The sequence below is a fragment of the Nyctereutes procyonoides genome, unplaced genomic scaffold (genome assembly GCF_905146905.1).
Source record: "Nyctereutes procyonoides isolate TBG_1078 unplaced genomic scaffold, NYPRO_anot_genome, whole genome shotgun sequence".
NCBI lineage: Eukaryota > Metazoa > Chordata > Mammalia > Carnivora > Canidae > Nyctereutes > Nyctereutes procyonoides.
The window spans coordinates 22710378-22737498 of NW_026575117.1; the positions used below are offsets into that span (position 1 = coordinate 22710378).

Below are 27121 nucleotides of genomic sequence, written 5' to 3' on the forward strand. Positions count from 1 at the left end.
GTTTAGGAGACTAGAACCAATCGCCTGGAGGATATCAGGGAGGACCTAATTTTCATGGAAGCCTTTCACATACAAGGTCCTTTACATCTGTCATATCACTTAGTTGTCACAAAAAACCAGTAAGATCGGTGGTCATTGCGTCCAGTGTGCTAATGAGGAAAGAGAGGCCCAGTGAGGCTATAAAATCTCAACATCACACAGATGAGATGTGCTAAAGGATTAACCTTGCCCAAAGAGAAGCCTAGCCTTGTCCGTGGCTTCCGGGAGGTCATCTCTGAACCCTAGGGATATTCCGCCTGACGAGAGTGTCTTTACCTGGGGGCCTGAGGCCACACTAGGTAGTCTATGCTAACAAAGGGATTTACAGTGGGGGCTTCGGGCATGCATCAGCTCAACCTCCGGAGAGGCTGGAAAGGAAGGTTAGCTACCTGGGTGGTCAGCCACGTCTATATGACTGAGCCTCGTAAAGACTCTGGACACTATGGCTTGGGCGAGCTTCCATGGTGGGCAACACTCTGTGCACACCATCAGACATTGCTAGTGGAGTGCAGTCCTGTCTCCATGTCTCCATGGGGAGAGGACAACTGGAAGCTCTGCAGAGGGAGATCTCCTGAACTCTGCTTCATGTGCCTCTTCTCCGGGCTAACCTAAATCTGTATCCTTTTGCTGTAATAAAACATAACTATGGGTATTGTGGCTTCCAGTGAGTTCTGTGTATTCTACTAGCAGATTAGAGGTCAAGAGTCGTCTTGGGAATGCCCAAAATTTCAAGTAATGTCAGAAGTGAGGGTGGTCTTGGAGGCTGCTGCTAACTTTGAAGATAGCAAAGGGTAGAATTGGAATTTGCACAAAGATCTCAGAGACTCCAGAGTGTGCCCTCCTCCCAGTTCACCACACTCTTTTACACTGACCCACGTTGGACAAGTGCTGAAGAGAAGACATTCTAGCACCACGAGGAAGAGCCAGAACAGTGTGATGACCACACCAGTGACAGCAAGGTGGTTGGATGAGAATATAGGAAAGCAAACTGAATAGCATGCTCAAAGGGAAAATAGGAGGGGTGTCTGGGTGGCTCAGTTGATTAAGCGTCTGCCTTCAACTCAGGTCATGATCCTGGGGTCCTGGGTTGAGCCCTGGGTTGGGGAGTCTGCTTTTCTCTCTCCTTCTTCCTCTGCCCCTCCTACCTAGTCGTGCTCTTGCTGGCTCTCTCTGTTTTTCTCAAATGAATAAATAAAAAAAAAATCTTTAAAAAGGAAAATAGAAGGAGCAAATTTCAGAAAGTTCCTGGAATCTGTGTCCCTCACAATGTAGGAAGGCAGGAAAGCAGGTGCAGAAAAAAGCTGATGGGGGAAGCAACCAGGGAGCCCTGGTCCCTTATAGATCTTCCAAGAAGCTAGAAGCCATGATAAAGACAAGACTCTCCTCTTGTCTGCCTCAGCATCTCCTCCCTGCTCCCTATAGGCCAAGAGGGAGGATCACATTTCAATTTGTATATAGAATTGAGGGAAGGAGAGACTGGCCTTGATCCTTCTCCCATTTGGCCACACCACGGTGCTGGTGGTCAGCAGCAGCAGCACACGTATGGAGACCTCATGCTTCCCACAATCCCCCATTGCCCCTACATTCAGCACATTCCTAGGTACTTAGTCTTTTCTGCCCCCATCCAGCTGGAGAGTGTCTTTTCACTTGTTTTCCCACTTTCTGCTTTGGGATTAAAAATAAATAAATAAATAAACTCTGCTTTGGATTAGCCTCCTGTCCAGCACTGCTGAGGGCAGAACTGAGCTTCTGGTCACCAAGCTGTTGGCTCCCAGATGCAGAGCCTTCCCCAAGTATGTGGAATTAGTCTTCTACCCTAGGCAGGCAAAATTCTATTCCCAGTAGACTGGGCAGTAAACAAGGAGGTAGGTGGAGAGGAGGAGAGACCTCGGCATAGCAAGTAGCCAGCCCCGAGACTAGGCACGTGTCTTAGCCCAGTCCCTGCTCCGAGATTGAAGCAATGGAGCCACCCTGGTGCCTACTTTTACACAGGGCACATTTCTCCCTTTAAAACTATCTGCAATGATCATTTGGGGCAAATTTCATCCGCATCAATGCATTAGAGGGAGAAGGATTTTTGGAGCTGTTCTCTACTGCAGTAGAAGGCTCCCCACCTGTTTACCAGTAATAGTAGGGGAATCGGACATTTCTCTCCTACTTCCCATCAGCTAGCTGGCAAGAAGACAAGCTCAGCTTCAGACTCTTTCACTCTATATATGAAACCTTGGTTTTCCGGAGGCCTTTAAGGGCTGATTTTCCAGCAGGTTGCTTTCTGACCCAGTCTCCAAACAACTGGAATGAACGCAATCCCTCCTCAGCTGGAAAATCCTGACATTCAGAAAACCCTTGTCAAAATAGCTTTATCTTAAAATGAAAAAAATTACAATTAAAATTTTTAAAAGGGATACCTGGCTGGCTCAATCCGAAGAGCATGTAACTCTTGATGGTGGGGTCATGAGTTTGAGCCCCACATTGGGTGTACAGATTCGTTAATAAATAAAACTTTTAAAAATTTAAAGAGCTTTTTCTTTTGTAGTTGCCTTGCAAACCTATATGTATGAGCAGTCTTCAGAGTGATTATACACTGCTAACCACAAAGGCATCCATGCCATTAAGATCAAATGGTTAAAATATATTTAACAACTTCTTTTCCTGAATGCTCTCAATCATTTTAACTTTGTGGTATACTACTATTTTAAGACCCAGCTTAAACATAACTCCTGTGGAAAAAATTCTCTCCTGCCAGAACCAGCCTCTCCTCTGGGCAGCAGTGCACACAATAAATGCTCCTTCCCTGCGCTCATCACACCATGTTTCCTTATAGGTGTGTCTCCCCTGCTAGCCTGGAAGTTTCCTGAAAGCAGGGAATCCTATATCCACAGAGCCTAGGGCTGAAGCTCCAAAAATATTTGTTGAATGGGTGAATAAATGTACGGACAAAAGCAAAACTGGGGCAGAACTGTCGTGGGGGCGCCCGGGGGTTCCGTGGTTAGTCATCCGACTCTTGATCTTGGCTTGGGTTTGATCTCGGGATCTGGGTTTGAGCTCTGCGTCAGGCTCTGCATTCAGTGGGGGAGCCTGCTTGAGATTCTTTCACTCTGCCCCCCACCCCATGCGTTCTCTGGAGCACAGACTCTCTCTCAAATTAGTTATCTTTTTTTTTTTTTAACAGAGCAGTGAACATAGATTGTAATGTAGTTGTGAACATAGTGTGTAATGATGGTAGCCAGTAGCCACATGTGGCTATTTAAATTTAAATTAACTAAAATAAAAAATTGTTCAAAATGGGTCATTCAAAGTACCTTCCTACAGGCGGTGCTGTGCTACTTGCTGGTCAAATAATTACACAGACATTTATAGTCCAAGACAGGCATGAGACCATCTAGAAGCACACTATAGGGCAGCCTGGGTAGCTCAGCGGTTTAGTGCCACCCTCAGCCCAGGGCCTGATCCTGGGGTCCCTGGATCCAGTCCCACATCAGGCTCCCTGCATGGAGCCTGCTTCTCCCTCTGCCTGTGTCTCTGCCTTTCTCTCTCTCTCTCTCTCTCTCTCTCTCTCTCTCTGTCTCATGAATAAATAAATAAAATCTTTTTTAAAAAATAGAAGCACACTATAAAGAATGCTTCCTTGAATAAATATGGGCTAAATGAAGTAAACAGATTATGATCAGGTTGTCAAATACATAAAAATTGAACAGACCAAAGGAAAAAATATATATATAAAGAACCTGGCCATCCTTACAGCCTGAAAACTAATGTGTTTCCCTACTTATGTTTGAAACAGACCTTATTTTTCTAGAGTTATTTCTTAGAGAAATACACATAGTAGCCAGAAATAACCATGTTGGCTATGGAAACGTAGCCAAATAAAATATTTGTCTTCATGTAGCAAACATAAAATCTCACTAAGGTGGCAGCCAGTGATTTTCTGGGCAAGGTAAGATTTACAATGGTCTTCCATGTTGTTTCCATAAACCATTGCAATGTCCCATCCACTGCAACATTTCAACCTCCAAACTATCTTTCAGGCTCTACCTCTGTACACCGCAAATGTATAAAAGTCCGGTGACCATGTGTCTCCGTTTTCTAACAGGAAAATGTGGTTTCTGTGTCTCTCCATCCTGTCCATCCTATGGCTATAATTTTACTCTGCCAAGGGAACTATACATCTGAATGGTTAAAAGTATTCCCTTCTGTACCAGACCAGATTCAGCAGGCCGGGGAGAAACAGACGAGGCTTCACCTGTAGTTTACAGCAAGCCAGGGGCCCTGCACTCCAGACCCTGGGTTCCTCTGTCTCTGCCCCATCCCCCACCCCGCTCCTCACCCCCAGCACAATTCCTGCTGGCTGCCAGTGCTGGGAGCCAGGAGGTAGCAGCTGAGAACCTGGCCTGTGAGCCAGGCCACCCTCAATTAATTTATCTTATTAATGCCAATTTATTAGCACAGAACCCCTGGGAGGTGAGCAGGAGGGTGTTTTAAATAAGCATCTGCATTTCCTGTCTGCAAGCTTTACACCTGAGCTCCATGCTCAGCCAGGCCCAGATGGGTGGTCTTCTGCCTCCCACCTCCTCCGGGTGGGTGGTCCCAGGAGAGCAGATCTGACTGGGCAGGTGAGACAGTGTGTGCTTCTCAATACAAGATTTGTCACAACTTCACCAGTGTTTGTGCAGGCTTCTGGGTAGGCGCCCTCTAAGAGTTTACTTATGACAAAGAATTTGTCTAACAAATAACAATGGCTTTGTAAATACAATAGCCTTAGTAATTAAATCTTCCTCTAAAGACTTCAAATGGACTGACTTCTTCAAGTTCTTAAGTGTCAGGAGCTGGAGAAAAGGTCATCTTCCTGCTAGGGAAGTTCCTGGCTCGGAAAGAGTCTTATCATTCACTTTGTCTTTGAGGTTGGGGCCTAAACTAAGCAGTGCCACACGCTTTCAGACACAAGAGTGCATTATGAATGAATGGATAAATGGCCATAATTTAACATTATTCCAAGCACCTGAGAAGTTTTCATGGGCCATGGGCTCTTTTTTGTTTCATAGAGACGAAGTACCATGACCAACCAGGTAGGTCTTACCTGCAAAGATGTGTGTTTGGTAGAAGAGAAGACACCCCCACTCCACTCCCTATCCCTCTGCCCCACAGTGTTTCCGCCCTCACTAACACCCTGCTTTAAAAATTCCAAGAACCAACTGGGTGCCTGGCTGCTCAGTCAGTGGAGCACACAACTCTTGATCTTGGGGTTGTAGGTTTGAGCCTCATGTTGAGCATAAAGATTACTTAAAACTAAAATCTAAAAAAAAAAAAAAAAAAAAAAAATCCAAGGGGCACCTGAGTGGCTGTCAGTTTAGTGTCTGACTGCTGATTTTGGCTCAGGTCATGATCTCAGCCTTCTGGGACTGAACCCTATATCAAGCTCAGCACTAGGTGGGGAGTCTGTTGAAGATTCTCTCTTTCCCTCTCCTTATTTTCTTTAAGATTTTATTTATTTATTCATGATAGACATAGAGAGAGAGAGAGGCAGAGACACAGGCAGAGGGAGAAGCAGGCTCCACACGGGGAGCCTGACGCAGGACTCGATCCCGGGACTCCAGGATCACACCCTGGGCCAAAGGCAGGCACTGAACCCCTGAGCCACCCAGGGATCCCTCTCTCCCTCTCCTTCTGTCGCTCCCTATGTTTGTGCACATATTCTGTCTCTAAATGATTAAATAAAATCTTTAAAACAAATCCAAAACAAACACCACCCCTCTCCTTGTCCAGAAAGAACCTTCTCTTAAACAGGCATGCGTCTGTTGTGTGCATTTTTTGTGTGTTGGGGGAGAATGAGTTGGCATGAAGCAGTGATGTGCTGGTAAATTTTTAATAATGGTTCACTAAGAAAAAAGAGGAGGCCTGATTTGTAACATTTTCCAGTTTCTGTGATGTAAATTCTCCCACTACGGTCAATTTCAAGGTGCCAAAAAATAAAAAATAAAAAATTCCAAGGTGCCAACATGAGGAGGTTATTGAGCAGGGAGTTGGGAAAAGATGTGCCGCAACTCACCATTATATAATATTTCCACCATATCAATACAATAGATGTAAATAACCTCAAGATCATAGAGACCACTTTAAAATGCACCTGAAAAATTAGGAAATGATGAGTTTTGAACTATTTCTTACTATGTGTTTAATAGAATTATTTAATTGTAAGCTTACATAATTTAATTTTTCCTAATGGCTGCGTTTCACAACCAGCTTGCAAAATTCTTAAAAATTTAGCAATGGGGCTTCCGGTCAGCTGGCTGTGTGCACGGTGACCGGCCTCCGAGTGTCCCGCTTTCCAGGTAACATGGCTAAAAGCTTACGGAGTAAGTGGAAAAGGAAGATGCGTGTGGAAAAGAGAAAAAAGAATGCCCCAAAGGAACTCAGCAGACTTAAGAGTATTCTTCAAATGGATAGTGATGTTTTAATGAAAGATGTTCAAGGGATAGCCACCATGGTGGTACCCAAACATTGTCAAGAGCAAACTCAGTGTGTAGTACAAGATGAAAAAGATGACATGAAAATGGAGACTGAAATTAAGAGAAACAGAAAGAGCCTTATAGACCAGCATGGACAGCACCCCATACGGACGAACCAGAGGCAAAGGAAAAGGCTAAAGGCAAAGTGAGAAAAAGGGAAGGGGAAAAGCAAAGCCAAAGCAGCAAAAGCAGCGAAGGGTTTGGCTTGGTAGACTCTTAAACACCTGAAAAATCCTACACGGGACTGGTCTTTGATTAGAATGTATACACGGATTTCAACTTCACCAAATGAAGACTTGGTTTCCGTATTTAACTTGGCCTTGTTCTTCAATTCAAACCCAACTTAACTCCTCAAATTTCTTTTGGGAGCTTGAATAAAATATTTTTTTTGATGAATGAAAGCTACACTGATATTTTAACTGGATGCTGTCCATTGTGCAGGGATTCTCAGACATCACTATTCTACCAAGTGCTATTGTGGTTGTAACTGGTCTTAGTAAAGAGTTTTAAAAGAAGATATACTGACATATTTGAGGTAATTCTGGTTTAGAGAAAGCTTTTACACAACTTAAAGTATAAAGTCAGTGGATCTTTTAAGTACTACTTGTTTGGAGTTTTGATTTTGTTTAATTGAGAATAAAAGAGGGATCCCTGGGTGGCTCAGCGGTTTAATGCCTGCCTTTGGCCCAGGGCGTGATCCTGGAGTCCCAGGATCGAGTCCCACGTCAGGCTCCCTGCATGGAGCCTGCTTCTCCCTCTGCCTGTGTCTCTGCCTCTCTCTCTCTCTCTCTCTGTGTCTCTCATGAATAAATAAATAAAATCTTAAAAAAAAATTGAGAATAAAAGATATTTTTGTCTAAAAAAAAAAAAAAGATTTAGCAATGGGCCCTTATGAACTGCCACAGGCTGGTTCTGGCCTCCACCCCAAGGCCACTCAGCCACACATTTGTGTCCTCACTGTTGCCACTTCCCAGCTTAGAGTTCCTATTTCCTGGCTCCCACAGCAACCTCAGTGAGGTCAGCATGTTAGCCTGTTTTACAGAAGAGGAAGCCAGATGTGGTAGACGGTGGTACTAACTGTGCATTAGTGGCTGATGCTCCCACCCCAGCCTCCGTGAGTGTGGCAAAAATGAGGAAGGCTCATGCCTGTGTCCTCTGGGAGCCAGCTCAGGCTGACGGGAGTGCCTTTCTCTGAGATGCCTGCAGGTCACAATGGCCAACAGCTCACGTAGGGTCCAAGCCTGGCCCTTTGCTCAGGAGGACTCTGCTGTGGTATGAGTTACACCCAGGTCAGCTGTAAATGAGGCCCAGTCTTAAACAAGTTTGTTTAAAAAAAAAAAAAAAGATTTTATTTATTTATTTATTCATGAGAGACAGAGAGAGAGAGAGAGGGGCAGAGACACAGGCAGAGGGAGAAGCAGGCTCCATGCAGGGAGCCTGACATGGGACTTGATCCCAAGTCTCCAGGATCAGGCCCTGGGCTGCAGGCGGCACTAAACCGCTGAGCCACCTGGGCTGCTCAAGGCCCAGTCTTCACCTGAAATACAGCCTGGCTTGGCAGCTTCCTCTCCGGCATGCTCCCCACATTCCCTTTCTCTGAAGGCCCTCCCTCCATGTGCCATATGCATCTGAATTCCTGTCTCAGGCTCTACTTCTAGAGAACTTGACCAAAGACATAAAGCCTCAGAGAGACTTCCCTGACTTTCTGCTTTCCCAGAGCAAAACAAACTCAGGACTTCTGATTCCCAAGAAAGTGTTCTTGCTGTCATCCCATAGCTGCTGCTTCTACTTTAAGACTCCTCAGTGACTCTAGAATGAAGCTGAAGCCCAAACACCTGAATGAGGCATTCAAGGCCCTAGTGCTCTGCCTCCAATCTTCCCTTCTGGCCTTGCTTCCTAGGATTCTCTCTACTTCCACCTGTGACTTCAGCCCAAGCCGACTGACTGCCTTCTGTTCCTCAAACCTGCCCTGGTTTTCTTGTCTCTGTGCTTTCGATTCTATTGTTTCTTCTTCAAGACAAATTTAAATGTAGCAAGTGCCTAGTGCATTTGGGGCACTGTACACTAGATCAGTGGTCTTCAAAATGGGGTATATCTACCCTTTATAGGCAGCAGGAGACTTTTTCAAGAAGTATGTGCACAAGAGTAATTTTAAGGGAACTGGTTTCTGGGTCCTCAAATTCTATATTTGCACTTTCTTAGAATTGTCTGAGAAGGGCTTGTATTCAAAATAGTCCACTTCTCACCTTACAAAAGAAAAGAAAATCCCGGGATCCCTGGGTGGTGCAGCGGTTTGGCGCCTGCCTTTGGCCCAGGGCGTGATCCTGGAGACCCGGGATCGAATCCCACGTCGGGTTCCCGGGGCATGGAGCCTGCTTCTCCCTCTGCCTGTGTCTCTGCCTCTCTCTCCCTTTCTCTGTGACTATCATAAATAAATAAAAAATTAAAAAAAAAAAGAAAAGAAAATCCCCATTTTCCTATGGAGAATTGCCCTAGGATATAGAAGTGATGTTTCAAAATATCAATTTTGGGGAAGTTTCCTTTAATGATTAGTCAAGGTTTAGGGTGTTCAGGAGCAGTGAGAAACCATGATAGAAATCCATGATCAAGCAAGATTGGTCTGGGCTTTGGTGCCAGGCAAAAGGGTTTTAGCTTCGGTATGAAAGGGAATGGGGCCAGTTGGCACCAAATACCCAGCTACTGGGATTTGGGCTGGAGTTGTTCAGGGGTCAACTTTTCTCTACCTCCATGCTTTGTAACATGGGGTCATCAGTACAGTATGAAGGGTTCTAGAACATGGTATATCTCCAGGGATCATAATTCTTTCACTCAGATCTGATGGGGACAGTGATGGGATGGGGAAAGTTAGTAATTTGCTATTAAGTAATTTCATACATTTTCATGTTAAAGTCATAATGGCTAACATAGATAATGCTTATTGGGTACCTGTCCCCAGTCTAAGAACTTATCTATTTTTTTAAGTAGGCTCCATGCCTGGTGTGAAGCCCAAAGTAGGGCTTGAACTCATGACCCTGAGATCAAGACCTAAGCTGAGATCAAGAGTTGGATGCTTAAAGGACTGAGCTACCAGGCGCCCCAGAACTTGATATCTATTCAACACACTGAATCACTACATCAAGGCTATGAGGGAAACAAGGCTGAAAATGGAGGTAAAGTACCTTGTCCAAGGTTTCCCAGCTGTCAAACTGAAAAGCCAGATCCAAACCCATGTGCTATGGCTGGAGAGCCTGTGCCTTTAACCAAAAGTAGATGTCTTCAAGAAAAGGGAGATTTGTTTTAAAGTAGAAAGCAAAAGTTGATAACTATTGCAGCTAAAACTTTAGGTTTTTAGCTATTGTGAACTACTTCTTTTCCTAAGGGTGGGGTGGGGTAGGGATATGGTCACTCTGCTATGACCTTAGGGTAGTAGGTACAAAGGCTTTTTCATCCTTCTGGTCTCTATTCTGCTCAGTGGGAAACAAGATGACCAAGCAAATGGAGGAGGGATTGAGGATGTCTTGGGAAGGAATAAGGACACACTCTGATCCTGGGAATTTCATTTGCATATTCATGAAGGTAATTTCCCTCTGTTTTCCAGCTCATTAGGATGTTGGAGGCGGGGGATCAGGCTGGGGCACCTGCGGGAGTCACCACATGGTCTATCTCACAAGGTGGGCTATGGTCATTCTGGGAAAACCCTCCACCAAAAAGGGTGCTATGTCTGTGCCGTGCAGGGATCAGCTGGGCAACCACAGAACGGGACACGGGGCGGGGCGGGGGGGGGGGGGAGACCCCTAGAACGATGGAGGGAAGGGCAGGGATCACAGTGAAAGTGGAACCTTGGGTCAAGACTGACTTGTTTTGGTGAAAAGGAGAGGAGAGGGCTATGTTTAATGTGGAGGGGAAAAGACATTTATCTATGTTATAGCCAATTAAAAACATGCTTATAAAAAATAGGGGCAGAAAACTCATAAAAGTGTGAATGAATGTGCTCTCCTGCTCTACATTCTATTTTTCCTTTAATTAAGACTATTTTTAGAGTAATTTTAAGTTCAAAATTGAGGGGAAAGTACAGAGATTTCCCATATCCCCCAGGCCTGCACACACACACAGCCCCCCCTACTATCACCATCCCCATCAGCAGGGTGCATTCGTTACAATTGATGAACCTACCCAGTATTATCACACAAAGGCTACAGTTTATATTTCAGCTCTGCTCCAGCTGTTGTACATTGTATGGATTTAAATAAACATATAGTCAGGTGTATCCATCATTACGGCATCCTACAAAGTGTTTTCACCGTCCTAAACATCCTCTGTGGTCCACCAATTTAGCCCACCCCTCCTCACTCCACCCCCCGGCAACCACGGATCTTTTTACCATCTCCATAGTTTTGCCTTTTCCAGAATGTTCTATAGTTGGAACCATATAGTATTTAGGCTTTTCAGATTGGCCTTCTTCACGTAGTAACACGCATTTAATTTTCCTTCATGTCTTTTCATGGCTGGATAGCTCATTTCTTTTTGGTGTGGAATAACATTCCATCGTGTGGATGCACCCCAGTTTGTCCATTCACCTACTGAAGGACAACTTGGTTGCTTCCAAGTTTTGGCAATTATGAATAAGTCTGCTATAAGCATCTGTGTAGAATTTTTCATATGGACAAACTTCAACTCCTTCAGGCAAAATATCAAGAAGAACAATTGTTGGATCATATGATAAGAGTATGTTCAGTTTTTTAAGAAACTGTCAACTGTCTTGCAGAGTGGCTGCACCATTTTTCATTCCCATCAGCTGTGAGTGAGAGTCTCCATTGTTCCACATCCTCCCCAGCATTTGGGGTTTAGTGATTTGGTGTCAGTGCTCTGGATTTTGGTTACTCTTATAGGTTGGTGGTGATATCTCATTGGTGAGTTAATTTGCATTTCCCCAATGACACATGATGTGGAGCATTAAATTCTATTTTTCAAACTTTCCTCAAGTTTTTTTATTTGATAACAATAAAAGCTTTCTTTTCTAAGCAAAGTAGAGACTGGGGAAGCATATACAAAAATTTTTACTTCTGCCCAATGCTAGTGAGGACAGAACGCTGGGAAAATGTCCTTCCTGAAGCTTGCAGCACTTACAGACACTGTAGGTTATTGGTGGTTGCCCCCCAAACCTAGGGAACTGAAGCCTGGAGAAAGGAAGTAAGTTGTTGGAGGTCTCACTGTTACTACACAGCTCCCCCATGGGGTGGAGTTCAGGGTAATTGTTTATATAGGATCTTATGAAGTCATTGCTAATAAACTGTTACCTCCAAAACACATACTTAGCCCCCAGATTGGACTAGTGGTAGGGAAGTGGTCCAGAAGCCAGAAAGGGAGGGCGACAAATGGAAGTGGAATTCTCTGACTGGTGCCAATAGGAAGCTCAGGTTGCTGTACTGGCTTCTATGGGCCCTGACCTTGGGGATGAAATGAAACTAGCAGCCACTGCACGTTGATCTGCAGAGGACATCCAGCTGGTCACTGAAGATTCAGGAGGAGGGACATGTTGAAGAGTGAGAAAGGTACAAAGGGGCTTGGCTTTCAGGGTTGATTTCAAGTCTGATGTAGGGAGGAAGCTGGGACTGCAGTTTTGGAGATCCTCAAGACCGCCTACCTGCAGGGGCACCTGGGTAGCTCAGTGGTTGAGCGTCTGGTCTGTCTACCTTTCACTCAGGTTGTGATCCAGGGGTCCCTGCAGGGAGCCTGCTTCTCCCTCTCCCTATGTCTCAGCCTCTCTCTGTGTGTCTCTCATGAATAGATAATTAAAATCTTAAAAAAAAAAAAAAGACCACCTGCAGACCTGCAGGTTCAGTGATTTAGGAGAAGGACTCACAGAACTCAGAAAAGCTGTTGTACTCATGGTTACAGTTTATCATAGTGGAAGGAAATAGATTAAAATCAGCAGAGGAGGGCAGCCCCAGTGGCTCAGCAGTTTAGTGCCACCTTCGGTCCAGGGTGTGAACCTGGCGACCCGGGATCGAGTCCCACGTTGGGCTCCCTGCATGGAGCCTGCTTCTCCCTCTGCCTCTCTCTTTCTCTCTGTGTCTCTCATGAATAAATAAATAAAATATTTAAAAAATAAAATAAATAAAAAATAAATAAAAATAAATAAAAATAAAAAATAAAATAAATCAGCAGAGAAGATAGCTGCATAGGGCAGGACCCAGGAGAGAGCAGGAGCAAACCTCCAGTGGTCCTCTCCTACTACAGACATGAGGACAGTACTTACTTTTCCCAGTGGCAACATGTAGAGAGTACTGCCAGCCAGGGAAGCTTACCCAGAGCCTTGCTGTCCAAGGTTCTTTATTGGGGTCAGTCATGTAGGACGGCTGACCTTGGTGTACAGCACTTCCAAAAGGCAAGTTGATGCTGTTTGGCCAAGGCCTCCAGCATATATCACATTATGGGCATAGACTATCTGGTGTGACCCACAGCCTCTCGGTAAACAAAGACACCCTTGTCAGGTCGGCTATTCCAAGGTTTTAGAGGTATCTCCCAGGAGCTGGGTAAGGACCAAATACTTTACGGCACAGGGACCAACCCAAGTCACTATGGTATCTAGGACTGGAGGGATCCCTAATCTCTCTTCCCTATGGACTTTTTTTTTTTTTTTAAGATTTTATTTATTTATTCATGAGAGAGGCAGAGACACAGGCAGAGGGAGCAGCAGGCTCCATGCAGGGAGCCTGACGTGGGACTCGATCCCAGGTCTCCAGGATCACACCCTGGGCTGAAGGCGGCGCTAAACTGCTGAGCCACCGGGGCTGCCCCTCTATGGACTTTTAAATCTTGGTGCTGTGCTCTGCCTGCAGAAGGAACATTTCTAGATTCTGGTCTACACCCAGTTTCAGAGGCCAAAGCCGACCGTAGTAGGGAGAGACTTAGGTTACCTTAGATCCTTATCTGCAACTCAGCAATCAGGTAGTCTTGCTGCTGAGACCCAGTCCCTATCTGCATCCCAGGCAGGTACCTGGTGTTCTGTGCTATCTCCATCAACGAGCTCTTGCTCCAAAAGCTACTCAGACTGAGGCTGTGCTTGATTTTTTCCTGTTCCCCTCTGGGACTGGGGCCCTGCTATGAACCCCCTGTCTAGGGTTTGGACTTTGCTGTCCACCTCTTGGCCTGGACTCTACATGTCTTCACCCTGGATTTCCCATCACTGGGTTGTCCCCAGCTGGTTGGAGAATTGCTCGCTCCTGCCAGACCCTCACTTGACTCAAGCACTGACCACTGACCCAGGGTCACTGTCTAGCAATTGCAGCAGGGACTGCCCTACCTCTGTGGGTCCATGCAGTTTGATTGTACCCTTTGGCCACCATTGTCAAAACTGGTCATACCATATCCCGGGTTATGTTGTGATGCTCTGGAAGGTTCGCTAGCCAAGCTGGGTCCAATGCTCTGCAACAGGAGAAGTTCAAAGAGCCATAGCCTGACTGACTCACATAAAAATACTAGCGCTCTTACATTTTATCATAGTGGTCATTCAGAGGCTCTTTATGGGGAAATTCTGGCTTCACCATGGACACGAACTTCAAATCTCCAGAATTTCTCCTGGTCAAAAGGACTTAAAGAAACACAGGTATATCCCCTAGGGAGAGTAAAACTCCTGAGGCCAGATGTATTTTAGAATTCAGAACTGTTTCGATTTTAGAAAGATAATTTGATGTAGATACTGTATATTATGTAATAACCTCAGTGATGTCGGGGCAGCACTCTGTAAATCAGACACATTAATACTTCTGCAGTGAAATGTATGAATAGTCACACTAAGCAAGATGAATAAGGCTGTAATTCATTGCCTTATGATAATTCAGGCCAGGTTTTGCTACCAAATGATTTCAGGTTAAATTAGGGTTACTACCATATAAATTATGAAAAAGGTTCATTTCATAAAACTTTCTGAGCAGATTTAACCTTTTCCATGTATTCTTTACACAGTTCATAAGCAACCTGAGAACAGGAGTGGTGTTTTATCTTAATGCCTACCCCAATTCCTGGCACACACTAGACACTAAATAAATGTTAAATGAATAGGTGAAATGTCCTTTCTTCTCCCAGATTATTTCCTCGTGGGTAACACAAGGGTTAGTAGAGCTCTTCCTGGAATGAGTCACAACCAATTCTTGGTCGGTCATCCTGGACGAATCTGTGCAAGGTTCCCAACTTTTCCATGAAGACCCAGTGATTTACAAAACATTTTATTCCTCTCCTTGTCTGAAAAGCTAGCAGGAGCCAAGAGCAGGAAACTGAGAGAAACTGAGAGGGTCAGCTGGGGAAGCGGCAGCGTGGGTAGGCGAGAGCATTGGGTGGGAGTTGTGAGACCCAGGCTCCGCGCACAAGCTTCTTATTCCTCGTGCGTCTGACTGTTGCTACATCTGTGCACATGTACCTGTTGGCCATCTATATATCTTTTGGAAAACTGTCTGGAAGATCCTATGCTCATTTTTAAATCAAATTGTTTGGTTTTTTGCTATTGAGTTGTACGAGTTCTTTATATATTTTTGGATATTAATCCCTTATCAGATATGTGATTTGCAAATATTTTCTTTAAGTTATCTTTTCATTTTGTTGATGATTTCCTTTGCTGGACAAAATCTTTTTAGTTGATGTAGAAATCTGTACTTTACTTTTATTTATTTTAAATATTTTATTTATTCATGACAGACACAGAGAGAGAGAGGCAGAGACAAAGGCAGAGGGAGAAGCAGGCTCCATGCAGGGAGCCCAATGTAGGACTTGATCCTGGGACTCCAGGATCGCGCCCTGGGCCAAAGGCAGGCGCTTAACCACTGAGTCACCCAGGCATCCCAGAAGTCTGTACTTTAAAAAAAAAGCTCCTTGGGGTACCATGCCCCTCTCTCTCTCTCTCTCTCAAATAAATAAATAAAATTTTTTTTTAAAAAGCTCCTTATGGGATCCCTGGGTGGCGCAGCGGTTTGGCGCCTGCCTTTGACCCAGGGCGTGATCCTGGAGACCCTGGATCGAATCCCACGTCGGGCTCCCGGTGCATGGAGCCTGCTTCTCCCTCTGCCTGTGTCTCTGCCTCTCTCTCTCTCTCTCTGTGTGACTATCATAAATAAATAAATAAAAATTTAAAAAAATAAATAAATAAAAAGCTCCTTATACAATAATAATACCATAATAAGAGGGAAAGAGGGAGAAGGGATGAAATAGAGCTATCTAGGAGCAACATTTCTTTATCTCACTGGAATTAAGCTAGCATAACTCCGAAGCTGATTCTTTTTTTTTTAATTTTTTTATTGGAGTTTGATTTGCCAACATATAGTATAACACCCAGTGCTCATCCCGTCAAGTGCCCTCCTCAGTGCCCATCACCCAGTCACCCCATCCCCCCACCCACTTCCCCTTCCACCACCCCTTGTTCGTTTCCCAGAGTTAGGAGTGTCTCATCTTCTGTCACCCTCTCTGATATTTCCCACTCATTTTCACTTCTTTCCCCTTTATTCCCTTTCACTATTATTTATATTCCCCGAATGAATGAGACCATATAACGTTTGTCCTTCTCCGATTGACTTACTTCACTCAGCATAATACCCTCCAGGTCCATCCACGTCAATGGTGGGTATTTGTCGTTTCTAATGGCTGAGGAATATTCCATTGTATACATAGACCACATCTTCTTTATCCATCATCTGTCGATGGACACTGAGGCTCCTTCCACAGTTTGGCTATTGTGGACATTGCTGCTAGAAACATCGGGGTGCAGGTGTCCTGGTGTTCCACTGCATCTGTATTTTTGGGGTAAATCCACAGCAGTGCAATTGCTGGGTTGTAAGGCAGTTGTATTTTTAACTCTTTGAGGAACCTCCACACAGTTTTCCAGAGTGGCTGTAACAGTTCACATTCGCACCACAGTGCAAGAGGGTTCCCCTTTCCCTGCATCCTCTCCAACATTTGTTGTTTCCTGTCTTTTTAATTTTCCCCATTCTCACTGGTGTGAGGTGGTATCTCATTGTGGTTTTGATCTGTATTTCCCTGATGGCAAGTGATGTGGAGCATTTTCTCATGTGTTTGTTGGTCATGTCTGTGTCCGAAGCTGATTCTGATTAGTTAAGATGTATGTGGTAAGACCTAGAGCAACCATTAAAATAATAGCTTAAAAAAGTGAAAAAAACACTAAAAGATTAAAACATTGCATTCCCTTAGTGCAAAAGAGAACAGTAAAGGAGGAACAGAAATAAAAAAAGACATGATATATATATATATGCCTTATATATATATATAAAGGCAAAACAAGAAAAATAAATCCAAAAATATCAATGAAACATTAAACATGAGTAGATCGGACAATCCAAATAAAGTGGAGATAGTCAGAATGGGTTAAAAACACACAAAATCCAACCCCCCACACACACACAATCCAACTACAGGAGACCCATTTCATATCAAAAGATACAAACACTCTGAAGGTGGCAGGATGGAAACAGATACATCATGCAAACAGCAATCACAAGAAACCTAGAATGGCCAGAGTGATAGCAGACAAAACAGATGTTAAAATAAAATATGTTGGGGGATCCCTGGGTGGCTCAGCGGTTTAGCGCCTGCCTTTGGCCCAGGGCGTGATCCTGGAGTCCCGGATCAAGTCCCACATCGGGCTCCTGGCATGGAGCCTGCTTCTCCCTCTGCCTGTGTCTCTGCCTCTCTCTCTCTATGTCTATCATGAATAAATAAATAAAATCTTTAAAATAAATAAAATAAAATAAAATATGTTACCAGATATAAAGTAGGATATTTCATAATGACAAAAGGGTCAATCCATCAGGAAGATATAGCAATTATAAACATATACACACCTAATGACAGAGCACCAAATACATAAAGCAAAATCTGACAGAAACAGACAATTCAACAATAATAGTTCGAGACCTCCATACCTCACTTTCCAAAATTGACTAGAATACAGAAAACTTTAACAAACTGTAAACCGACTAGATCTAACATACACCTATGGAACACTCTAGCCAACAATGGCATATACTTTCTTCTCAAGTGCACACAGAGCATTCTCCAGGATAGACCATATGCTAGGCCATAAAACAAGTTTCAATTGCACTCTTGGGCATTTATGTTAGAGAAACAATAGCATGCTCTCACAAAAACCTGTATGTGAACATTCACAGAAACTTTATTTGTAATAACAAAAAGAAGAAAGAAAAAGAAAGAAAGAAAGAAAGAAAGAAAGAAAGAAAGAAAGAAAGAAAGAAAGAAGGAAGGAAGGAAGGAAGGAAGGAAGGAAGGAAGGAAGGAAGGAAGGAAGGAAGGAAGGAGGGAGGAAGAAAAAACAGCCCAGATGCTTTCACCAGGTGAATGATTAAACAAACTGTATTTTTATCATAATTATTCAAATTATTGTTTTATTATTGAAAAATCATTTGGAAATCTCACCACCCAGAAACAACCCCTGTTGTATGCTAGTGACACCCCACTAACATCCCAGATGCGCACACATCCCATGTGCAAATAGGTGTATGCCCCCCACCCCTGGCAATGATTCTCAAAAGGAAGCTGTCTCTCCCAGGGGGCCACATCACAGTTTACTGAGGCAAGAGGTTGGGGAAGGCTGTGTGGTTTGAAAGACTCCCCAGGTGACCACCCTCTTTAGGGAGGCACCTCACCTTCACCCCACTACAAAGAGAATCCCTGGACACAACACAAATGGCTCATTGCACATGTACTACTTTGTACACTCCCTTTTTTACATTCTACATCACTATACCTAATAGTTGCAGAGTATACAATTTTTTGTTGTAGCAGAATTTAAAAATGAATTCCACATTGACATTATTTAATACTCTCCATTAAAGATTTCTAATTTGGTAGCAAACATCTTTGTATATATAATTAGCACCTTGCATTAAACTCCTACTGGTGGAGTTTCTGGCTTGAATATTAAAAACTATTGAAACATAATGACAAAGTACTTTTCAGGAAGATTGCACAGATGTCTACTTCCGTCAGAGTTCATTCAACAAACATTGCACCCGGCATTATTTGGTTGTAAGCATATCCTCATGCATTTGGATCTCTTTAGAGTGAGTGAATCCCAAAGGTCTTTGGTACAACACTGCCTTAAAAAAAAAAAAAAAGCCACTGCCTTTAAGCCTCTGACCTCAAGTGACAGTGCTGATGGTATTCATTACCTCCTAGGTGAGAGCACATGTCCGGCGCCTGCCTCGCCCTTTCCCCTTCCCACCAGCAAGGCTGTTTGCTTCTCTTTGCTGCCGCTTTGTGTTGGCACAGGGGAAGTTCATCTGGGAGGCGTGAGCTCTCATGCAACCCCGATTTCAGGGGCCAGAAGCTCAGATCCTGATGATAGTCCATCCTAACTGGATCAGCATCATAGACAGTGAGGCCTCTACGTTTCATTGCAAGGGATGCCCTGGGACAGAGCCCAGGGGAGGCCCTGGCGTGATGGCAGAAGAGCTCAGAGAGCTGAATTCGAGACCTGGACCTGCCCCTGATTTGCTAATATGCAAGCTCATTCTTTCTTTGCCTTGTTTCTTCTCTGAAATGAGGGGTTGACCTAAGCCAGTGTTTTGCAAACTGCAGGTGATGACCCAGTGATGAGCTGCGAATTCTTACTTATTTAGTTGCAGCAAACTTGTTTTGTTTTTGTTTTTAGTGGAAAAGGCAGAATTGGGAATCGTGGAAATTCAGCAGTTGTTACGTCGTAAAACACTTCTTACTGGGGGCCTTTATCAATATGGTGTGAGGACCATTGCCTTCGGGGATCCTAGGGTTCTCCCAAGCTGGAGCTTTAAGTTCTACTTGGGACTATTGGTGGCCAGACTGTTGGTGAGGCTACTGACCCGACCATTGGAGGAAGTGTTGGTGCTGTGCTGGCCTCTGCTCAGCTGCTCTGAGATGACAGGACGCCCCGCTCTGACGCAGGTGACTGGTGAGTTTCTCACGGGGCCCCCAAGCAGAAACAACAACAAACCACATCTCTTAAGTCAGAATTCTCTTAGAGCAGCTCTTCTCAGGGATGCCCTGTATGGGGCTGACAATGCAGGTGCGTATGCCACTGACCTGGCGGGGGCACTGGGTGGAGCTCCAGTGCCAGGTAAAGACCCGGCCGCTCTGCTCATCAATACCCTGAGAGAACTGCAGAGGGCAGTGGGAAACCACGAATCCGGGATGGAGCGGGCGCAGCAGGTGCTGGGCGCAGCAGGTGCTGGAGACCGTGGGTGCTCTGGCCCGGCTCCCCTTTGGGCTCCAGGAGGCTGGAGGGGGAGGGGGAGATTGCTCAACTGGCCGGGTTGCCTCTGATCCTGCCACGTTGCTGGTGGGTCCTGCGGGGAGAAAGCTCCCAGGGGCCGCAGAGGGCAGGAGCTGCCAGGAGGGGACAGCAGAACACTGACGTTGCAGACGTGGGGTCTGCTTTCCAGACTGCGGACCCGAGGTCGCAGGGAAGAGCGCCCTTGCTTGCTCCCTCCCAGAGGCCTCAGACTTGCAAGATAGATGCCCACTGGGGGTGTGTGCCAGGGTGTGCCGGAGCTGGCTCGGACAGGCTCACAAGACCGATGGTTAAATTCTCAAAACGTTTCCAAGCCCGTTGTGTTTTGTTGTTGTTGTTGTTGTTGTTGTTGTTGTTGTTGTTGTTGTTTTGAACTATTAGCTCGTGTAGGATAAGCATGCTAGCATTAATCCTTTCATGATCTAATTTTTTTATGAATTTATTTTTTATTGGTGTTCAATTCGCCAACATATAGAATAACACCCAGTGCTCATCCCCCAAGCCTGTTGTTAAGCACAGCCATCTTTCAAAACTTAGAACGAAATAAGTTACATTCAAAATGAAAGTAAAAAAAAATAAAATAATAAAATAAATAGAAGTCATAAACACTAAAACCGCATCACTTTCTAACTGTGATAATGCCATCTATTACACATACTCTTCAGGCTACTTGCGTGTGTCCTGCAAGGCAACGCTTTACAACACGGTGACATCACATTGCTAGTCTGCAAGGCCACAGCGGGAGCTTTACATCACGAAAATCAGCAAACGCTGTGAATCAAGGGAGAATCTCCTCCTCTCAGAAAAGCCAGTTGTTACACATTTACCAGCACATCGCTGCCCACCCCTCACCCCACCCTATCCAGACCCTCCCACCACAGGCTGTACAAGATGCAGTGCAAGACCTGGCTTTGACCTTTCTGGGCTGGGAAGACTTGATGACCTTCCCGGGACAGGCAGACGTGGAGAGCTTACAACAGAGACTGGAATTTAAAAGGAGGAAGCTGGAGCAGGGCAGCCCGCTTCCTGATCGCCTCCCCACCCCCACTCCGGCCTGCCGGGAGCAGGTGAGGAAGAGGAGCCCATCTAGCCGGAATAAAGGATACATGGGAGAAAACTGTCTAGCAAGAATGTGAAGGGCTGCCATGTGAGTGACAGTTCCAACTTGATCCATCTAGATCCAGGAAATAAAACTAGAGCCAAGAAATACAGATTTGACTTAATATGAAGAAGAGTGTCAACCGGAGCCATTCAAAGATGTAATGAGATGGCTCAATCCTGCTTCTTCCTCCCTAGGGAACAGGATGCATGCAGACAATTTAAGAACTCTACAAGCAGTTGGCTAAGCCTTGCTACTCCATGTGAGGGCCACAGACCAGCATCACAGTATCCCTCCTGTGGCCAAGTTAGAAATTCAGGCTCTCAGGCCCCACCCAGACTTACTAAATCAGAACCTGCATCTTTTTTTTTTAAAGATTTTATTTATTTATTCATGAGAAAGACACACACACACACACACACACACACACACACACACAGAGGGAGAAGCAGGCTCCGTGCAGGGAGCCTGATGTGGGACTCAATCCTGGGTCTCCAGGATCACAGCCTGGGCTGAAGGCAGCACTAAACCGCTGAGCCACCCCGGCTGCCCAGAACCCACATCTTAACAAGATCCCCATGTGATTCATAAGCACATGATAGTTTCAGAAGCATTCAACATTTTAGAATGTCCGGAGATCAAGTCTCGCATCAGACTCCCTGCGTGGAGCCTGCTTCTCCTCCTGCCTCTGTCTCTGCTCCCTCTGTGTCTCTCATGAATAAATAAACAAAATCTTAAAAAAAAAAAAAACAAACAAACATTTTAGAATGTCTTTGAAGGGGTTGCTCATTAATTATCATTTAAATGGCACATTATATAGAAATAATTTGGTAATCTGTAATTTGGGAAAGTAATTACTAAATTATAATAAAACCATATGATAGAATAACTATGCACGTAATAAAAAGAATGAGATGACTTTCATATGCTGGTAAGGATGAGATCCAAGCTATATGAGAAAGGCAAAGCCATTCCTTTTTTTTTTTTTTTCCTCTGGGTCATCAATCAAATATTTAAAAATAAAATGAGGGGACCTGACTGGCTCAGTTGGTAGAGTGTGTGACTCTTGATCTCGGGGTTTTGGGCTTGAGCCCCATGTTGAGTGTAGAGATTACTTAAAAATAAAATCTTTATTTTTATTTTTTTTAATTTTTTAAAAATTTATTTATTTATGATAGTCACAGAGAGAGAGAGAGAGGCAGAGACAGAAGCAGGCTCCATGCACCGGGAGCCCGATTTGGGATTCGATCCCGGGTCTCCAGGATCGAGCCCTGAGCCAAAGGCAGGCGCCAAACCACTGCGCCACCCAGGGATCCCCAAAATAAAATCTTTAAATAAAAAAAATATAACTACATAAATAAATATAAAATGGAAACTCTACAAGTGCCAGAAGAAAATATGGGAGCAAATTTTTCTAAATTTGAAGTGTATAAGATCTAAGCATGCCCCAAACTCTGAAGCCATTAAAGAAAGTACTGATAAGCTCAGACACATAAACACCATGTTTCTATGACCAAAAAAAAAAAAAAACAACAACACTATAAAAAAGGTAAAAAGACAAATGACAGGTGGGGAAATATTTGCAACATCATAAACAAGAGATTACCTTAATAAATAAAGCATTCTTATAAATCAATAAGAAAAAAAACAAGAATTCAATAGGAAAAAATGGAGAAAGGTTTTAAACATTACGTAGCAAAAGAAATGCAAATAAGATGCCTTTTAAACATGTAAAAGTATGTTTAACTTAATTCACACAGAATGCAAATTAGCACTATGATGAGATACCATGATTTAGGTTGGCAAAGATCTAGTAAGTTTAATATTGCTGTGAGAAGGAAACAGATACTCTCATGCAATGGTACCTCTGTGGTGGACTGAGGATTATCTGTCAGATTTAAAATGTACATATTCCTTGACCTAGCTGTTCCTTTAGATAAACATGTATAAAGTTATATATATTCAGGAATATTATTTAAATATTTGTTACAATAGCAAAAAAAAGGAAAATAACTGTGCATTAATATAGATCTGGCTAAGCTACTTTGTCACATGCGTGCAATGGAATGCTATGAAGCCCTCAAAAGTAATAAAGCAAGATCTGTAGGATCTGAAATAGAATTTCCACATAGATCACAGCTGTCTTTACTCCTCCCCCAACTTGTCAGCACCTGGTCCTGAGCGGCTGGAGGAAAGGTCCCTTCCTATGCTGCAAGGACTGTGGACCTTTCCTGCTGTGGAAATAGCAAAGCAGAGGGGCCGCCTGCAGCTGGCCTCAGCCCTGGGGGGTCAGACCCTGCAGCTTCTCTCTTCATCGCCGTCATGGTCCCGGGCTCCATCCTCCCAGCACTCTGGAAAACGTGCAAATGCAGTCAGGTTTTTGTGACTGCACTTCACCTCCACCCCTGCCTTGACCATTGATAGGTGTGTCCTGAAGCTTACATTTTCTTTGGTGAATTTCACAAGCTTGGGAAACCGTCACCAAATCTCTATGAAACGCCTATTATGTGTCGGGCACTGTGGTGGGCATCCCGAATTCAAAGATAGATGAACAATACACAAGTTCTGCTCTCAAGGAGCTTACAGTCTTTGGGGGAAAGTAGTCATATGAGCAAAATGAACATAATGCTGTTAGCACAGTGATAGGGAGATATCTGCCCAGGGTGTTACAAGGACACACAGGAAGGCGGTTACCCTGGTCGCAGGGCGTGAGTGGAATGAGGGACAGTTTCCTGGTGGAAAAGCTTCTATGGCTTAGCCTTACTGATACATAGGAGTCTGGGGTGCCCAGCCCAGCTTTTACAGCTAATCCTGTTCTTATCCTTGATACCCTCTATCACCCTGTCTCCCTTTCTTCCCCAGCAGAGGAGCTGCCCAAAGTAGGGGAAAGGAAACCAGTGTTGTCAATGGGTCACATGGAGGGAGGCGAGATGGTGGTGGTAGGTGAGTGGTGTAGAGTCTAAGACACTGCTTGGAGAAATAGAGCCTTGGAATGCATGCTTGGAAGGGGTTGCAAGTAGCCTCTGGGTGATTAGATCTTGCCTCATCAACAGTCCTTCTGGGATTTATCCTACTGCCTTCCAGGGAACACTCTCCTCTCCTCTCAAGAGCAGGCTCTGCCCCTGTGGATGCTCCCAGGCTGCTCCCAGGGAGCAGGTGCACTCTAGGCCTAAGCTGACTATTCCCCTGCCCCTCTCTCTCACTCCTTTGCCCACCACACCTCACAATGCCCCTCAGAGTCCAGAGCATGATATACCTTCAGTCCCAGGATGCTCAGAAGTACCACCACACTGAAGGCATCAGCTGGCCAGCCATAGGAGGAACCCACATGTATATGAGCTCTTGGCTACCCCATTTGAAGTCTTTGAAGTCTTTGCATCTCCTGACATGTGGGCTATGTGCTGGGGATGTTGAGAGGTGACTTTATCAGGGGTCTTTTGGAGGTTAGAGGCAGTCATCTAGGTAGTCAGCCCTGGACTCAGCTCTGGAGGAAATCTGGAAGCCAGTGGGGGGTGGGAGTAAGAACCCTCTGCTCTGCCCTCTTAAAGGCTCAACCTCAGGGCAACCAGCTGAGGAGTGCTTTAGACTCCTCTGAATAGGGACCATTCATCTTGAGGCCTGGCCTAGCAGAGCTAGGAAGGGGCTTCTTGCATAAACGTCTTCAAAGGCTGATGGATTGTCAATGCTCAAAGCCCAGGGTGGCAGCTGCCATCTGACCTTCCTTCAAATTTAGATCCTAGGGCTGCTGCAGTGAAGGGCAAGCTTCCAGAACACTCAGAGAGGCCAAGAGGCTCCTCGCAACTGCCCGAATCCTCCACTCCCTGTCCAGGACCCCTCCCCAGATAGAAGTCTTCTTGTGCGAAAAGCTTCCATCTGAAGCATTGGAAATCCTACAAGCCAACTGCATCAGCTACGTGTCATAAATATGTATGTTCCCGCTGACGTGCGTCAGAGTGTATGTGTGCATGCAGGGTAGGGTCTGCTGACAGACACAGAGTGGGCAGATTTCAGGTCAGTGAAAGGAACAACGTCCCAACCCTGAGGACTGCCCGGGGCTCCAACATGTGTTGAACTTGGGCATCTAGACGGGACCACGCAGAGACGGGGTGGCCACCACCAGGGATTCTGCAAGGGGAGTTTTCACCAGAGCAGAAGGAGAAACCTACAACTCCCTCGGCCCACCCCAGGCCCAGCTTCCATGATTCCGTAGACTATAAATGGTCACTGTGGTTTAGCGAATTACTCATGAAGGCCCAGGATGCCAGCCCTGAATGCCACCTTTCACAGAGGCCTTCTGGTCCTCCACCACCCCAGAGGGTTGGCCCAACCCTTTCTCACCCCACTGAGGAGGAGAATGAGGCCCAGAATGGTGATGTGGCTCATGCATAAGCCACACGGCTGCGACTCCAGTTCAAGTTCTTGGCTCCAAGACCATGGCTCTTTTCTCTGTGATGCGACTACCTGCCCAATCAACCCCTTAGGGCACAGACTTTGGCCATGCCGCCATCCTGTCTGCAGGGGACATGCTGCTCATCCTGGCCACCTGGGGCATGGGGTGCTTTGAAGATGGGCTGGGGGCACTGAGTCATGTGCACAGTGGTCAGTAGGTAGCCCATAGACAGTGCCCAAACGTGGCCCAGATAGGAGGCCAGGAGCAATCCTCTCCTCTCTCCCCAGAGTAGGATATTCCAGGGGAGAACGAAGGGGTGACTTGGGGTACTTAGAGCCCCATCTACTCCTTCAAAGCCCCTACCCCCCATAAGCAAAATTCAGTGGTGTGCTAGAGCCACTGGCATGAGCTCATGAGAGCCCGCTGTTTGCACCTCTTCCTAGGTCTGCCTTCTATGACATCCTGCTGGCAGCATGGAACTGACCGTGGTGGGCATATTCACTCTGAGGACATCGCATCACAACGAATCAGGGCAGCCCACCCCAGCCTGTTGGTAGCCACTGACCGGCACACCACTGCATCCAAGAATTAAGTCCAACAAAGCTTTAAGAGAAATTCCTGATGATCAACCTTAATTACCTTCTTTGAAGAAATCTGAACCTACTAGCACACTGTTACCTATTCTCATAGCACCTTGCACTTTTTGTCCAAAATTCATATATATGTGTTAAAATGAAGTTTATTATTATTTTTTAAAGATTTTATTTATTTATTCATGAGAGACACAGAGACGAGAGAGAGAGACTGAGAGAGAGAGAGAGAGAGAGGCAGAGACACAGGCAGAGGGAGAAGCAGGCTCCACGCAGGGAGCCTGATGTGGGACTCAATCCCGGGACTCCAGGATCACCCACCTTGGGCCAAAGGCAGGCGCTAAACTGCTGAGCCACCCAGGGATCCCCAAAATGAAGTTTATTTTTAAAGTAAAATACATATTTTTAATTACATGCCTATAAACATTTACACGATTTTTAAAAAAACATTAAAAATCCATCTCCTAAAAAAATAAAAATAAATAAATAAAAAATAAATAAAAAATAAAAATCCATCTCCTGACTAGTCTGCAGGCTCCATGAAGGCAGACACTGTGTCTGCTTTGCTCATTGGCGTAACCCCAACATCCAGCCTTAGGTGTTCAAGAAATACCTGTTGAACTAATGAATGAGCACCCAAGTCCTGCCCTGCCATGGCCACCATCCATTGAGCAGCCCCTACTTTAGAACCAAAAGGCCCTGGTGTAAACGGATCCCACCCCTTTGTCTTTTGACTTGGAACAGTTTGCTGCACCTCTGGGGCTTTCCACATGCCATGCTGTTGACCTGCAAAATGGTGCGAGAAGTTGTCCTGCCTTCCACATAGGGCTGTTGTAAGGAGTAAGGAGGAGCATGCATGTGAGGTGCCTCAGTGTGTGGTACATCGTAGGTGCTCAGCAAACAGGGACTGAACAGGAATGGACCTTACATCCTCTCCCATCCATCCCCATGCTGACCCTCTGATGTGGCCAGGGCTGTCTCCTCCATGTAACCTGTTCTCACTTTGCCCTCCCCTGCCCCCACCTGGCACAGCCTATCTCCACTTCTCCATGGATCCAGTTCTGACATCCTTCAGGGTCTCACCTTTTCCTTGGTGACTTCTCTGATAATTTTAGTCCTTATGTCTGCCTCTGAAGTCTTTTTTGAAATATTTTATTTGAATTCAATTTGCCAACATATAGTATAACACCCAGTGCTCATCTTTGA

General features: G+C 45.1%; 1 protein-coding gene across 1 annotated transcript; it reads left to right on the forward strand.

Annotated features, from left to right (window-relative positions):
- Nucleotides 1–6358: 6358 nt before the first annotated feature.
- LOC129515302 (protein LLP homolog) lies at nucleotides 6359–6694 on the forward strand. The gene has a single exon (XM_055334146.1). The coding sequence runs from the start codon at nucleotides 6374–6376 to the stop codon at nucleotides 6692–6694; it is 321 nt and encodes a 106-aa protein (XP_055190121.1). The 5' UTR covers nucleotides 6359–6373.
- Nucleotides 6695–27121: the final 20427 nt, after the last annotated feature.